The sequence below is a fragment of the Gossypium hirsutum genome, chromosome A07, assembly GCF_007990345.1.
Source record: "Gossypium hirsutum isolate 1008001.06 chromosome A07, Gossypium_hirsutum_v2.1, whole genome shotgun sequence".
Lineage (NCBI taxonomy): Eukaryota > Viridiplantae > Streptophyta > Magnoliopsida > Malvales > Malvaceae > Gossypium > Gossypium hirsutum.
The window spans coordinates 79,448,275-79,462,193 of record NC_053430.1 but is presented as its reverse complement, the minus strand read 5'-3'; the positions used below and the strand labels follow the sequence as shown (position 1 = coordinate 79,462,193).

Below are 13,919 nucleotides of genomic sequence, written 5' to 3'. Positions count from 1 at the left end.
AATTCATATCTTCAAGATTAAAAGATTTAGTTTAGTATTGTTATATTTATTGAGTGTGTATTAATGTTTTGTACAGGAATCCGTTGGATTTTGGTCTTGTGTAAATTAGCTGTGGTTGTGGGTAAATAAATGTGTGCCTTTCTTCTTTCTCCAAACATACTGAATATAATTATTGGCATTTCAAGTGTGGCATAATATAAAAAAATGGTTGGCTTCATCATAATCTGTTTTCCAGGAGACTAACAGGCCACACTTTGACCTCCAAATTTAGAAAATATTTCCAGAGTTGGAAATTGTATTTGTAATACCCTAATATTTGTACACTGCAGTGAACATGGACAATCATGTCATGATGCAGAACTATAAAATTGTGCCAACTCTCCTTCTTCTCCCCCTTTTTCTTCCAAAACTATATCCTCGAAAATGGTGACATCAAACTTCCTTTCGTTTATCAAAGGTTCACCCCTCACATTACTGGGTCCTGTTCGCATCTCAAGGCAATCAAACATGGAATCCATATATATGAATCTTCCCCAATCCTTGTTGTAGATTCTTTGGGGATACAAGCCTTTTTGTTTGTATTTAAATACAAAAAAGGGAAAAAGAAAAGCGCCATCTATAACTGCATGCTAATGATTGCCAAAATCACTGTTTGTTTTGTTGGAAGGCTTTCAATGTTGCGGGGTCTTGAAGTAAGAGCCTGTTTCAGTAACTTGCCATTAATTCTCTCATACATTCCAATCCTAAAAAATGCTTCCATCTTTTAGCTGCAACAGTTTATAATCATCAGAAAGGTCTAGTCAGAATAATATTACCTTCTCCTTTTTAACAGTTTTTTTTTTTTAAATCATGCCACTACAACTGTAGCTGCGCTCATGTTAACAATTAATTCCTATAATCGACATCAAAATTATATGAAAGAATTAACACTTGGTTACCGAGTTACCATATTTGAAGATAAGGCGAAAGGTAAAAACACAAAAGGCAAGCATGACCAAGCAAACAAGGTATGGACATAGATTTTTTTTGAATCGGGAATGGCCAAATGGGACCGTGAAGAGGGGACAAAGGAGAAATCAGGCATTCACGGTTTCCATTGGATGAAATGAGATAAGATCACTGTGCTTCTTCCACGTGGCAGGTTGCCAAAGATAAGGCTTTACCATTCAAGAAAAGTTTCCACCCTCTTTGTGGTCATAATGGTTGTAATGTCATCTGATTTAGGATCCAACGGTCACCCTTTCTCCCAAACCAATCTCTAAATGTTGTGAGCTTAGGCCAAATTTTATGACTATATATAGGGGATTGCACCAAGGCAGTGACACTATTAAGGGATCAGTGAGACTCTTTTGTATAACTGTAGCATATAGTACTAGTAAGCAGTAATAGCAATGGCCTCCTCCATGATCTCATCGGCAACCATTGCCACCGTGAACTGCTCCTCCCCGGCACAGGCCAACATGGTGGCCCCCTTCACCGGCCTCAAGTCTGCCTCTGCTTTCCCAGTCACTAGGAAGGCCAACAACGACATCACTTCTCTTGCAAGCAATGGTGGGAGAGTGCAATGCATGCAGGTACTTGGTGATGCATAAATACAACTTAAATTACCCCAATTGTTTGAACACAACAAATTACATAAATTGAATCAAATATATATCTTGGCTTTTGAGTATAGGTGTGGCCTCCTCTTGGGAAGAAGAAGTTCGAGACACTCTCATACCTCCCCGATCTTACACCCGTACAGTTGGCTAAGGAAGTAGATTACCTTCTTCGCTCTAAATGGATTCCTTGCTTGGAATTCGAATTAGAGGTGTTTTCGAGCTCTAAATTATTCCATTCCAACACTTTATTTTTTTAGTGGGATATTTGATTTGATTAAATGTGTTTTATATGTATGTGCAGGAGGGATTCGTGCACCGTAAGTACTCGAGCTTACCCACGTACTACGATGGACGCTACTGGACCATGTGGAAACTGCCCATGTTTGGGTGCACTGACTCGGCTCAGGTGTTGGAGGAGCTTGAGAATTGCAAGAAGGAATACCCCAATGCATTCATTAGAATCATTGGGTTCGACAACGTTCGTCAAGTGCAGTGCATTAGTTTCATTGCCTACAAGCCTAAAGGCTACTAAGTTGTTTACTTCCCTCCTAGGAATTCCATTTGTTTCAAAGTTGTACTTAAATTAAGCCCCTCAAACCCCCCCCCCCTTTTTCTTTTTCTTTTTTAATTGAGGTATTTGGCTTGGGGTCTTTCTCTTTGTTTTGTTTTGGATTTCCAATGGAACGGCTGAGAACTAATGAATAAAAAGGTAGTTTCTTGCCATATTTCTTGAATCCAGTTCTTCCTTAATTTCCAGTGCTAAGATATTCATGTTAAGATAGGATAAAAATTAAAAAAGAAAAAGGCGATTGGGTGGTCTGGCTTTAAAATAAGAGGATAAAGATTTTGTGGACAAGCAACGCTGTGCTGTTGGAGGCTCATTATCTTAGTACATAGGAACACACCTAACAAACCATTTTTTATTAAATTGTTTTATTATAACATCACAAGTTTCTATCATTAAAATAACAACTTAAAAAGGCTAAATTCAAATGAATATATTCAGCATTCAATCTATTTCCTCGTTAAATATTAAAATCACTATTGGTATAGTGACAAATGATTTGCATTACATAAGTTTTAGTTGATATCTTTGAACTTAATTTAAAAAATAATGATAAATTTAATATATAATATATTTTTATTTTATCATTTTCACTCTAAATTTTTTTTAAAAGTCAAATATTAGTTTGCTTTGAATAGAAAATTTGAAGGAACTATTAAATTTTTAATGACACTATGTAACAATCTGTATGACAGTTTATATATATATTATTGTTTATGTGGATAATTTTTTTAAAAAAATTATGATTTTTTTTTAAAATATTTTTTTTAATTTTATAAATTACATCTCGCAACTATTGCATCAATGCCATCTAAATTTAAAAAATCTAGTCACTTTTTCCATCTAAAAAGAGCAATTTAACTAATTTTCAAGATTGGATGGTAAAATATCAAAAAAAAACAACTAAAATAATAAAAAAGAATAAATATTAAGAATTGAATTTATTATTATTTTAAAAATAATAATTATGATTATCTTTATTAGTTTTTAACCCAACATGGAAAAGGAAAACCATAATGATGCATATTAATTATAATATTGAATAATATTAGTAGCTCTATGTTCTTAAACTCAATTTCATTTCAAAATTTGTAACTCAAAAGGGTTAGGAATTTTTGTTTTATAATTGGTGCTTAATTAGTGGACTATAATTTTCGTTCTCTTTTCTATAAAAAAGAAAAAGAAAACCTAATATTAAGGATAGCTACATTTGTGGTGGAACCAAAAGATGGAGAAATTCAGATAAGAATTGTTCCCTCTCCCTCTCAGTCGAAGTGCGCCAATAATTGGAATACAACTCTAAAAAGAAATTTGCCTATCAGATATTAGTTTAAATATTGGTTAAATTGCAATTCGAATAAGTAATTAGGAATAGAAAATATAAAAATGACACTAACGTAATTCAAAAAATTTTACCATCTATAAGGTTTTGCTCAAAAATTGACATTAAAAATTTATTGGCACGGTTTAAAAAAATTCTCCATTTATAAGATCTTACTTAAATAATAAGATAATAATTTAAATTCAACTTACTCTCACATTAAAATTTCACAAAAGATTTAGTTATAAATTAATCAGTAAAAACAAATTACTTACAAAGAATTTATACTCAAATAGATTTCTAACATAAACAGAATAAATACTCTCTCAACTCCTCTAAAAAAACTCGAAAATACATTTAAATAGGCATTATAATAATTTGTAAAAGAGTAAATGTGATCGAAATAAATATGAAAAATCTTATTCTAATTAAATAATTTATTATAAAATATAATAAAAGAGATTTTCTTAAATCAATCTCTTTTAAATGAGGTTGGCATATTACATAAAGATTATTTGAAATTTTTCACTTAATTCAATGTTTTTCAGTATTGTAATTTACTCAAAAATATGTAAATATATACATGTGAAGTAAATTATAATATTTTGTCGACTTTTGGCCTTTTCTTAAGTCGCAACTAACATTATAACTGATGTTAACAAAATTCATAATTATTTCTCTACCATGTTTAGCCTAAAAATGTTAAGATTAGAGAAGCAATACATAAAAGATAAAGAAAAGAACAATAAAAGTCTTCTTTTTTTTTCTTTTTTTTTCATTTTAAGATGTGTTTTTAAAAAAAAAATTAAAGTATTTATTCTGTTAAATGGTAATTATCTAAAACTTTAAAATACACATTAAAATATTCTCAATCATCAAAATTTTTTATTTACGTCTTAAGGTAAGTTTAACATTGCTTCTCAAAAATATTTTTTAAAGATAAAAAATATTTTTTTAAATAAAAATATTTCTAAACAAGATACTTTTAAGTTTTTTAAAAGTATTTTTGAGATAAAATATCCTTTAAAAAAATACTTTTCTTACCAAAAATAGGAACAGAATTTTAACTTTAACTCAAAACTACTTTTTAATTCAAGTACACTTTTAAAAAATATTATTAAACTAACCCTACTCTCATATGTAAGGAAAAATATATATCAAATTAGAAAAAGAAAATATTTCGCAGGTTACTGAAATATCTTATATATTTGAGAAGAAACAACCAGAATAAATCCATCCAATGGAATACTGAGAAAAAATAAAATAATAGTAGTAAGAAAATGAGTGGTCTCATATTTACCCTAAGGATACATGAGAAGTTTTTAAGGCTCCTATAAATTTATTTTCGGGACCATAAATGTAGACCTACCAATAATTGCATTTGTTTTCTTTTTATACTTTTATAACTCATAATATTGTATATTTATATAAATCCCAATTTTTTCACTCATATAAAATATAGTGTTAAATTCGAATGAAAAAAGATGTTAAATTTGTGTTGGGTGAAAATATAAGAATTTTATGTTATTTGCAAAATACTCAATGGTATTTATATTAGAACAGTAAATAATATTTAATATAAATTAGAATTGTAAATTAAAATCTGTCATGCCAAATCATCAAGAATAAATTAAGAACAAAATTAGATGCGGAAACATTCTTGAATTTATCGATTTCTTGAAATTTACGGATCTCGGGGTTTTGATCTTCCAAATTAGCATACAAGTAATCTAGAGAATGTGGCTCTCTCTTTTAGCATAGACAAAAACACCAAAGTAACTCACACATATACATGTATTCAAAATCAGATAAAAAAACTTATACATGCATATACCATGTAAATCCAAAATTGTATTAATGATTAAATAGAGATTTGCATGAATACTTGAAAAATACATTCAAGCTAATAAATCTAAAAAAACAAAATTATAATAGTTGATATATCCCATAGTTCATATTGTAGACCATATCAACATAATTTAACTAAATATTTGGAACCATAAGATGCCAGAACCTAATGTTGTAGAACCAAACTTAAAACCAAATTATTTAAACATGTATATAGTTTACATGAATTTGCATCAAAGCACACATAAATTTGAATATATAACCATAACAAGAAAAAAATTTTAACAACTTCAATGATATCCATCAAAACTTAATGTCACAAATTAAACTATAAAAGATATCTTATTGAATAATAGTTATAAACACCTATCCACACAAATTATGATCATGTATTAATCCTCAAAATCATTGCTATGCATATAATATATGCATATACACGATTTAATAATAGAAAAATAATATTGACTTGCCTTACATATTTAATGTAAACTCAAATTTATATTCATGACTAAAGACATTATCATAAAACTTCTTTATACGCACAAACACTTAAAAAAATCCATAACTACCAAATATAAAAAAAATCTCAATTTGTATAAAGGCCTTCATATGCGCAACTACTTATGAAAATTCATAGCCACCGTATAAAAAAACCCAAATGTTTTAATTTTAGTCAGTTCCATAATGAGTAAAACTTATATAAAATAATTATAACAGAAACCAAAAATAATCATTCGTATATATGAATTGAATTCAATCGTGAATATAATTCATTATGAATAAAGACAAAATATGATAATTCCATATACATTCAACCACAAACAGAAAATTTAAAATAAATAGTGTGAAAAAAAATATCTTAACAACATTCATTCATTCGATTATCAAGCGAATTAACATTCAAAACCAATTATACAACCCAATTGAAATTCTTCAATTACAAAAAGTTATAAGTCTGTAACTTTAATCTAATAATGACTTTAACCAAAATTTATAAAATAATTGTGCGAAGAGAAGAGAAAGAAATCCCACAAATCAAACTTTATCATTTAATTATAAATAAATAAATAAACCTTTATCTTTCGAATAATATATTCAAATATTAAACTAGATTATATTTATAAAATCCTAAAACTTTATTTAAAGAATCCAAACTCAAAAATTTTATTAAGAATTTAAAGATTCAACATAGTATATAATTAAATAATCAAATCCATAAAATTAAAAAAGAAAAACGAATCAATCCAAAAATAATAAATAATCAATTCATTCCCAATAATTCAACATGACATGACGAAGCTCTGATGCCACTTGTTAGAACCATAAATAATATTTAATATAAAATTAGAACTGTAAAGCAAGATTCGTCATGTCAAATCATCAAGAATAAATTAAGAACAAAACTAGATGCGAAAGCGTACCTGAATTCATCGATTTCTTGAAATCTACGGATCTTAGGGTTTTGGTCTTCCAAATTAGCACACAAGTAATTAGAGAAGGTGACTCACCTTTTCTAAAGATGGGATATTATAAAAATTACTTTATATGTAATTTGGAGACCATAACCCTACACATATATATATATAACTTTGGCATATTAGCCCTAATCTCTAATCAGCCCATCATCAATTAAAAATTAGTTACTAGAATATCTACACATATTTGATCTATACTTTATTTAATAATTAAAGCACAATAAACCGTAATCAAATTAAATCACTTTTAAATTTGGACTAACCTATTATGATAGTAAATAATAATATGTAATTATCGTTGTGTTTATTTTCCAACAATTTATATAAATCCCTTCTAAATTATGCTTTCACGAACTTGTAAGAGTCAAAATTGTCTAAAGCTGCTTATGGGTGTGGTTGTATAATAGATCGATCAAGGTAGTGGTGAGTGAATTTTTGTTTTTGTTTTTCTTATATTTATACTATACAGTTAGGTTGATACACACGTGGAAGGAATATATTAGAAAAATTAAATAGGGAAAGTAAAATAAGAAATATAATAATGGTTTAAAACATGTAAAACATTTTTCTTAAAACTTTAAAATATTTTTAAATTACATCAGCACTTCAAGTAAAATAATAAAAATATTAATAAAAAAACAGTTTATATAAACATCAACACTTCAAGTAAAATAATAAAAATATTAATAAAAAAGCGGTTTATATAAACATCCAAATATATCATTTCATAAGGATATATATTTTAATGAGATATCCTTTTATAATGTTATGTTTGTTTTATAATATAATTTTATATATAAAAATTTAATCTTTACAATACAATTATTTGATAAATAATTATAATTTTTTTACATAATAAAATATTATTATTACCAATATTATAAACTATTGCAAAAAAAATATATACTCACACTATTACGCACACCCTCCGTTCAAAGAGTATTATCTAAATAAAAATTTACCCAATTCTTTAAATCTAAATTAAATCAATATCTTTTAACCACTAAATCATACATAAAAGTTAACGGTGGAACAGTGAATTGAGTTGATAATATTTAGAACATCACATCACAACTACATCAGCTTCCAAAATAATATGAAAAAGAGTTAGCCAAATGTGAAGCTACCAATGTCCCGACTCTTAGCTGCTCCAACTATTTCATTACCATCTCCCAACCGCCCTGCCTTTGCCTCCCCTTTCTTTATTGCTCTCGTTCGCGCGCTTAAATTTTAATCCTACTTTTAATTCTATATTTATTATTTTAAAAATTGCATTGAAAATATTTCAAAATTTAGTTGAGTTCTCAAATAGGATAATACTCAATTGAATTCTTAATTAAATTTAACTACTCTCCTCAATTAAATTTAAGCAATTAATTAAATCCTCATCTTTTAACATCGTTAACTTGTCAATAATTTCATCACATGGTATGTCAGGGTTATGCCACGTGATGAAAATTGATAATTTCTATTATATTTATTTTAAAAAATAAAAAAATAAAAAATAAAAAAAGCATTTAAAATTTTAGAACATTAAAATAGACTTTATAAAAATTATTAAAAATTATAAAAATAGAATTCATTAAAAAGCATAATTTTTTTTGAAATTTTAGAAAAAAAACTATAAAAATAGAATTTAGAAAAATTATAAAAAATTAAAAATATAATTTTTAAAAATTATAAAAATGAAAATATTAAAATATTAAAAATAATAGAAATCATTTAGAAAATAAAATATAAAATATTTAAAAATTATAAAAAATTAGAATTTTTTTAGATATTTTAGAATTTTTTATGCTTTTTAATGATTTTATTAAAAAAACATTTTTAATAATTTTTATAAATTGTATATTTTTAAAGTTTCAAAAAAATTAGATTTTTAAAAATAATTTTTTATGATTTTTTATAATAAAAATTTACCAAATTTTGCCACGTGGTATTACTCTATTGTGCCACATGGGGGAGTTAACATTGTGTAGGGGCTTCCAGAGAAAGTGTTAATTTGAATGCTTAATTGAGTGCTTAAGTTTGATTAAGGACTCAATTGAGTGTTGCTTTTGATTGAGAGCTCAATTGTTTATTGAATTATTTTCAAGAGACTTTTTTATATAATGAGTATTGTGGAGTGTGCCTCGCATTTATCAGACAGCTTGCAGATACTTGCCAAAGTCAGCCAGCAATGTCACAACGAGAAGTTTCCCGACGTTGCGCCGACGGACGACATTATGACGACACAAATGAGGACGTTGCGATGTGACAACGTGTTTCCCACAAACACCGAGTTTCTTTTCCTAGTTAAACTATGTAATCTTTTCCCAATCAAACTCTAGTTACTCTAGGGATATTTTAGTCATATTAGGACTTTAATATTAGCCTATTTAAAGTGTTTTTGTAACCCTATTTTAGAGAGTTGATAGAATATCTCTTATGTGAGATTTGATTAAGAGTTTTGGAGAGAGTTTTGTATTTAGGTTTTTGAGTTTTGCTCTTTTAGGATTATTTTCTCCATCTTATACTCTCGTTTGTTTACTCATCTAGTAAAAAGTCGAAACCTCTTTTGCTTGTGTTTTTCATCCTCTTAACTGAGGGTTTTCCACGTAAATATTTGTATGTTTGATTTTCTCTATTTTTTTGTTCGTTGTTTATACAGGTCGATCCTCAACAAACTAGTATCAGAGCTAGGTTATGTTCTTGTAATCGACCCATTCAAGTATAATAACAACGAATTTCGATATTGAAAATTTTGATGAAATCATAGATTTCATATTGTAGCAATTTAGAATAAAGAAAAGTGTTTAACGCAAGGTTGGTCGCAAAGGGTGACGGTCAAGTGGAGGGAGTTGATTTCCTCGATGCTTTCTCTCTTGTTGTGAAGCACACATCCGTTCGGGTATCATTGGCATTGGTTGCATTATACAACCTTGATTTGAAGACTAGGAGTCTTTCGGTTTCCAAGTTCGAGAACGGTTTAGGCTTGGTTGACATTCTGCAAAGATCGAGTTCTACATGTGGCAGGGCTTGGAGAAGAAGGTACGTTAAATACGAGTTAAGGTGGAGGTTTGTAGGGTGTGTCTCGTATTTATCGGATAGCTTGCAGGCACTTACCAATTTCAGTTGATGACGTCACGATGAGAAGCTTCCCAACGTCGTGATGACGAACGACTTCGTGACAACGCGAATGATGACGTTGTGACGTGGCGACATGTTTCCCACAAATACCAAGTTTCTTCTCTTAGTTAAACTCTGTTATATTTTCCTAGTCGAACTTTAATTACTTCAGGGATATTTTAGTCATTTCAACTTTTTAAACTTAGTCTATTTAAAGGGGTCATTGTATCCCTAATTTAGAAAGACAAATAAAGATGTAGTACTATAGAACTTTTCTTTTGGGGGCAACAATATGTAGTTGCAAATGAGTTTTAATGAGGGTTTTCGTGGTAACTATGGAGAGAATTTTATTCCCAAGTTAGGGCTTTGTTTTCGAGATTTGAGTTTGTACGTTTAATACATTTAGATTTATTTTCTTCATCTTGTACCCTCGTTTGTTTACTCATCTAGTAAAAAGTCGAAGCCTTCTTTGCTCGTGACTTTTATCCTCTTAAATGAGGGTTTTCCACGTAAATATTTATGTGTTCAATTTTCTATACATTTTCTATTTCGATATTTATATAGGCCAATCTCTAACAAATATTAATTCTAGGAATTTAATAATTGAAAATCAATTAAAAATATCACTAAAAGAATGTGAGATATATAACATTTTAAAAATACTCATGTATCTAATATTGCAAACATAAATAAGAAAAAAAAAACAATATTAAATATAGAGTTATAAGGTTTCAATTCTAAATTAAAGATGGTAAGTTTCTTCAGACTCTTTCAACGAAAGAGATTAAAGTTTATTATTTTTTATTTATTTTTTTTGCTTACATGATTTCTACGCGTCTTTCAACCAGCCAAATGAACCATTTTTAAAATAAAACGGCATATTATCTAATTTAATGAAATTCCTTAACCCCCTTATTAACTGAATTTTAATTATTAAATTTTAAAAAATAAAATGAGTAATTTAAAAAAATTAAAAGCAAAAGCACTAAATTTCAAAAGTATAATTAAACTAAAAAGTGACTCACAAAAAATCATGTTCAATCATAGCTGCTGCTATAAGGGATTCGGAAGGTTTTGCAATGGGTTCTTGTGTAGCTGCTAAGGTCAAAACCAGTCATGAAGCAAATGGAAATTGCACTCCCAATGGGATTTATAGAGGGGATGTGCCTGCAATGACCATCATCAGGAACCATGTCGGTTGCTATCATATGATAAAACATAAATATGATGCTCAATATGTCATAAGAAGAAAAATTGACAATTATTGAATCATAAATTACAGAACAAAATTCAATCACCAATAGGATCTATACACAACTTCCCCTGCTCTTCTCCATGGTGATTTACAAAATCAAAATATCAAATCATTTATATTACAAAAATGCTCCATCAATCATTCAAAACTTAATCCCCTAATTCATCATCATTTGCTCAATCCCCTGAAAATCCAATCCTTTCACATTGCCTTCCCTTCCATCCCAGCAATCTATTAGATTTTACCAGACCAAAAACCACATCATATATACACTACTACACACAAGTCAATCTCTTTCTCCCCAAAAATAATCCATATTTCCCTAATTCATCCCTGCTTTGTTCACCCGGACGGTGGCCTTTTATGTACACTCTAGTTCTAAGCCATAGCCGGGATTCTGGAATTTTGGTTATCCCTGTTAAGGCAATCAAATCCTTCTACTCTAATTGCCGCTGGTTTTAGCCCAAACGACATCCTAACACATCCCCCTTTATGTGCCGATTGCGACGGAGATGGACTTTGCGATGCTGAAAGGGCTGCAACTCTTTCATCACCAAATCGAGCATCTTGCACAACTGGGTTCGTGGCCCTACTTGGGGGCGAACCACAAAAAAATGGGGGTGAAGATGCTACCTGTGCTGCAGATTGCTCTGCCCATAAATCACCCTACAAAAACCGAAACAAAACAACACGTTAAAACAAGTCCATCCTAGAAACAAAAACATTAACACACATAACTCAAACCTCAAAAATGCAAAACTCCTATATTACTCCTAACTGGAAGAAAATATATATCCGACTTTTAGAAGCGTTTTCGTATAGTCGTTTATCCGGATAGAAGTGCAAGACGCAAATACTTTTAAGAACCATAGCAACTATCAAAAAGCAATATGTATATAACATTAGTATTTTCACTTTTTTATAATACTTGAGATTCAGTGATTACCTTGTTGAGGATGATATCTAGAAGTTCTGCACTGGCTTTCGATTCACTTACATCGGCTTGGTGACTGGAATTGAAAACCAAAAAACTAAATTAATAAAAGCAAGCAAATCAAATCAACCAAAAGTCCAATTAGAGAAAAGGGGGAAAAACACAAAGGAAAGAGAAAAGAAAAATTATACCTCATATGCAATCTAAAGGGCTTGATAGGGTTATTGGTGAGAACCCCAATTCCCCGAGGCTTAGGGCAAACAACGGGGCCGGCCCTATGATGCTCCGATATTGAAGAGATAAACCCTCCCATCTCCTCGTAAGCGGAAACGGCAACGGGATTCTGCTGAAGATTGTAGTGATTCATCTTCCTCAAAAATCTAACATTCAAATAATTAATTACAAAAAAGAAGTCAACAACCAGATCTAAGAAAAAAGATTGAATTAAGATATAGAAACAGACAATTTATATTTTTTCCCCCTTTCGTTTTGATACGAGTCACAAAAGCCCAAATTATTGAAGACGAGGCCCAATAAGTAAATTCCCAGCCCAATCAAGAAATCCATCCATACTTAGTTGAAAATCAGGCCAAATTGTCAAAGTGGCCCAAGTTGTAAAGTTTTATTTTTATTTTTATTTATTTATTTATTTATTTACTTAGTTTAAATTTTTATGTCAATATTCAGTCCAAGAGTCTCAGATAAAATGACATTTGACCGAATTTCCATATTAAAATAATTAGGAGTTTTTTTTATTTTAGTTTTCTAATTAGATTAGGACTAGTTATAAGGCCCATTTAAAGGCATGACTGTCCACCTTGTTAAACACTTATCATTATTATTAAAATTTCAGATTTGTTGAGAGCAGAATTTTCTTTGAGTTTTCTCCAAGATTTCTCTCTTGAGTTTTCTTTAGAAGTTGTTTTAACAATCTTGTGATTGTGGGAGCCATTTTCAACCTTCTTCTTGCCATTGATATTTTTTGGAGGGGAGATTAGAGCCGTTTGAAGGGAGTTGTGAGATCTTTCGAGATTTCAAGGCTTCTTAGGACTTATCTTTTAATTTCTTACTGTCACTTCTTTCTTTATTTCTACTTGTGCTGAATCATTATCTAATCTATTTTCTGTTCTTATTGTGTTTTCAGCCTTTTTCTATCTTAAGGAATCAGCCCAAAAATCCCCAATTTCTAGGGTTTTTCCATACTCTTTTTGGGTGAAATTAGATTGTCGAAATTTGGGGGAAACTATCTTGGTGTTCAATTGGGCAGAATCACAATCTCCTTGAGGGTTTCAAGAACCCTAACACTTATTTCTATTCTCAATTTGATTCTTTGCTGATTTGGAGATTTTATTTCAGATCTGAAAATTCAAAAATCTAATCTTTTAATTTTCTGTTTCGTTTCAGATCTAATTGTTTAGGGTTTTCGTAGGAGTTTCTCGTGACTTGGCAACTCGATCTTGGTCCGCGCGCAACCCCGTATCATTTGGTATCAGATTTTGGGCGTTTTGGGTGTTCTTGGTTGATTTCTAAACTGATCTCTATTTTTTAAAGCATAAACGGCAGTTTTACCCAGAAAAATTGTTCAAAAAAAATTCATTTGAGTGGGTAAACGTTGTCCGATTGATCTGAAATTTTACATACATGTTTTTGGCACTGTGATTGAATATAAAAAATTATTCTCGCAAAAAAATCAGTCAAAAAAGTCAAAAAAATAAAAAATACGAAATTCAATAAAAATTTAATAAAAGATTTAGCGGGTTGAATTTGGTGCCCAAAATTTCCAGATCAAAAATTCAATATATAAGGACACTC

General features: G+C 29.6%; 2 protein-coding genes across 2 annotated transcripts; one reads left to right on the top strand and one right to left on the bottom strand.

Annotated features, from left to right (window-relative positions):
• The first annotated feature begins 1,323 nt into the window (after positions 1-1,323).
• On the top strand, positions 1,324-2,335 carry LOC107952825 (ribulose bisphosphate carboxylase small chain, chloroplastic). The gene is made up of 3 exons (NM_001426022.1): positions 1,324-1,574; positions 1,676-1,810; positions 1,903-2,335. The coding sequence occupies exons 1-3, from the start codon at positions 1,392-1,394 to the stop codon at positions 2,131-2,133; spliced, it is 549 nt and encodes a 182-aa protein (NP_001412951.1). The 5' UTR covers positions 1,324-1,391; the 3' UTR covers positions 2,134-2,335.
• Positions 2,336-11,155: 8,820 nt separating this feature from the next.
• LOC107952824 (uncharacterized) lies at positions 11,156-12,581 on the bottom strand. The gene is made up of 3 exons (XM_016888017.2): positions 12,299-12,581; positions 12,120-12,183; positions 11,156-11,839 (listed from the first exon to the last, which is right to left on the bottom strand). Exons 1-3 carry the CDS (start codon positions 12,472-12,474, stop codon positions 11,552-11,554), a joined length of 528 nt encoding a protein of 175 aa, XP_016743506.1. The 5' UTR covers positions 12,475-12,581; the 3' UTR covers positions 11,156-11,551.
• Positions 12,582-13,919: the final 1,338 nt, after the last annotated feature.

Excerpts from the sequence above, each read along its gene's own strand:
- LOC107952824 (XM_016888017.2), bottom strand. The coding sequence starts at position 12,474 with ATGAATCACTACAATCTTCAGCAGAATCCCGTTGCCGTTTCCGCTTAC. Across the intron at positions 12,184-12,298 it reads CCCTTTAGATTGCATATGAG|TCACCAAGCCGATGTAAGTG; the intron begins GTATAATTTTTC and ends TTTCAATTCCAG. Across the intron at positions 11,840-12,119 it reads TAGATATCATCCTCAACAAG|GGTGATTTATGGGCAGAGCA; the intron begins GTAATCACTGAA and ends CGGTTTTTGTAG.
- LOC107952825 (NM_001426022.1), top strand. The coding sequence starts at position 1,392 with ATGGCCTCCTCCATGATCTCATCGGCAACCATTGCCACCGTGAACTGC. Across the intron at positions 1,575-1,675 it reads GGAGAGTGCAATGCATGCAG|GTGTGGCCTCCTCTTGGGAA; the intron begins GTACTTGGTGAT and ends TTTTGAGTATAG. Across the intron at positions 1,811-1,902 it reads GCTTGGAATTCGAATTAGAG|GAGGGATTCGTGCACCGTAA; the intron begins GTGTTTTCGAGC and ends ATGTATGTGCAG.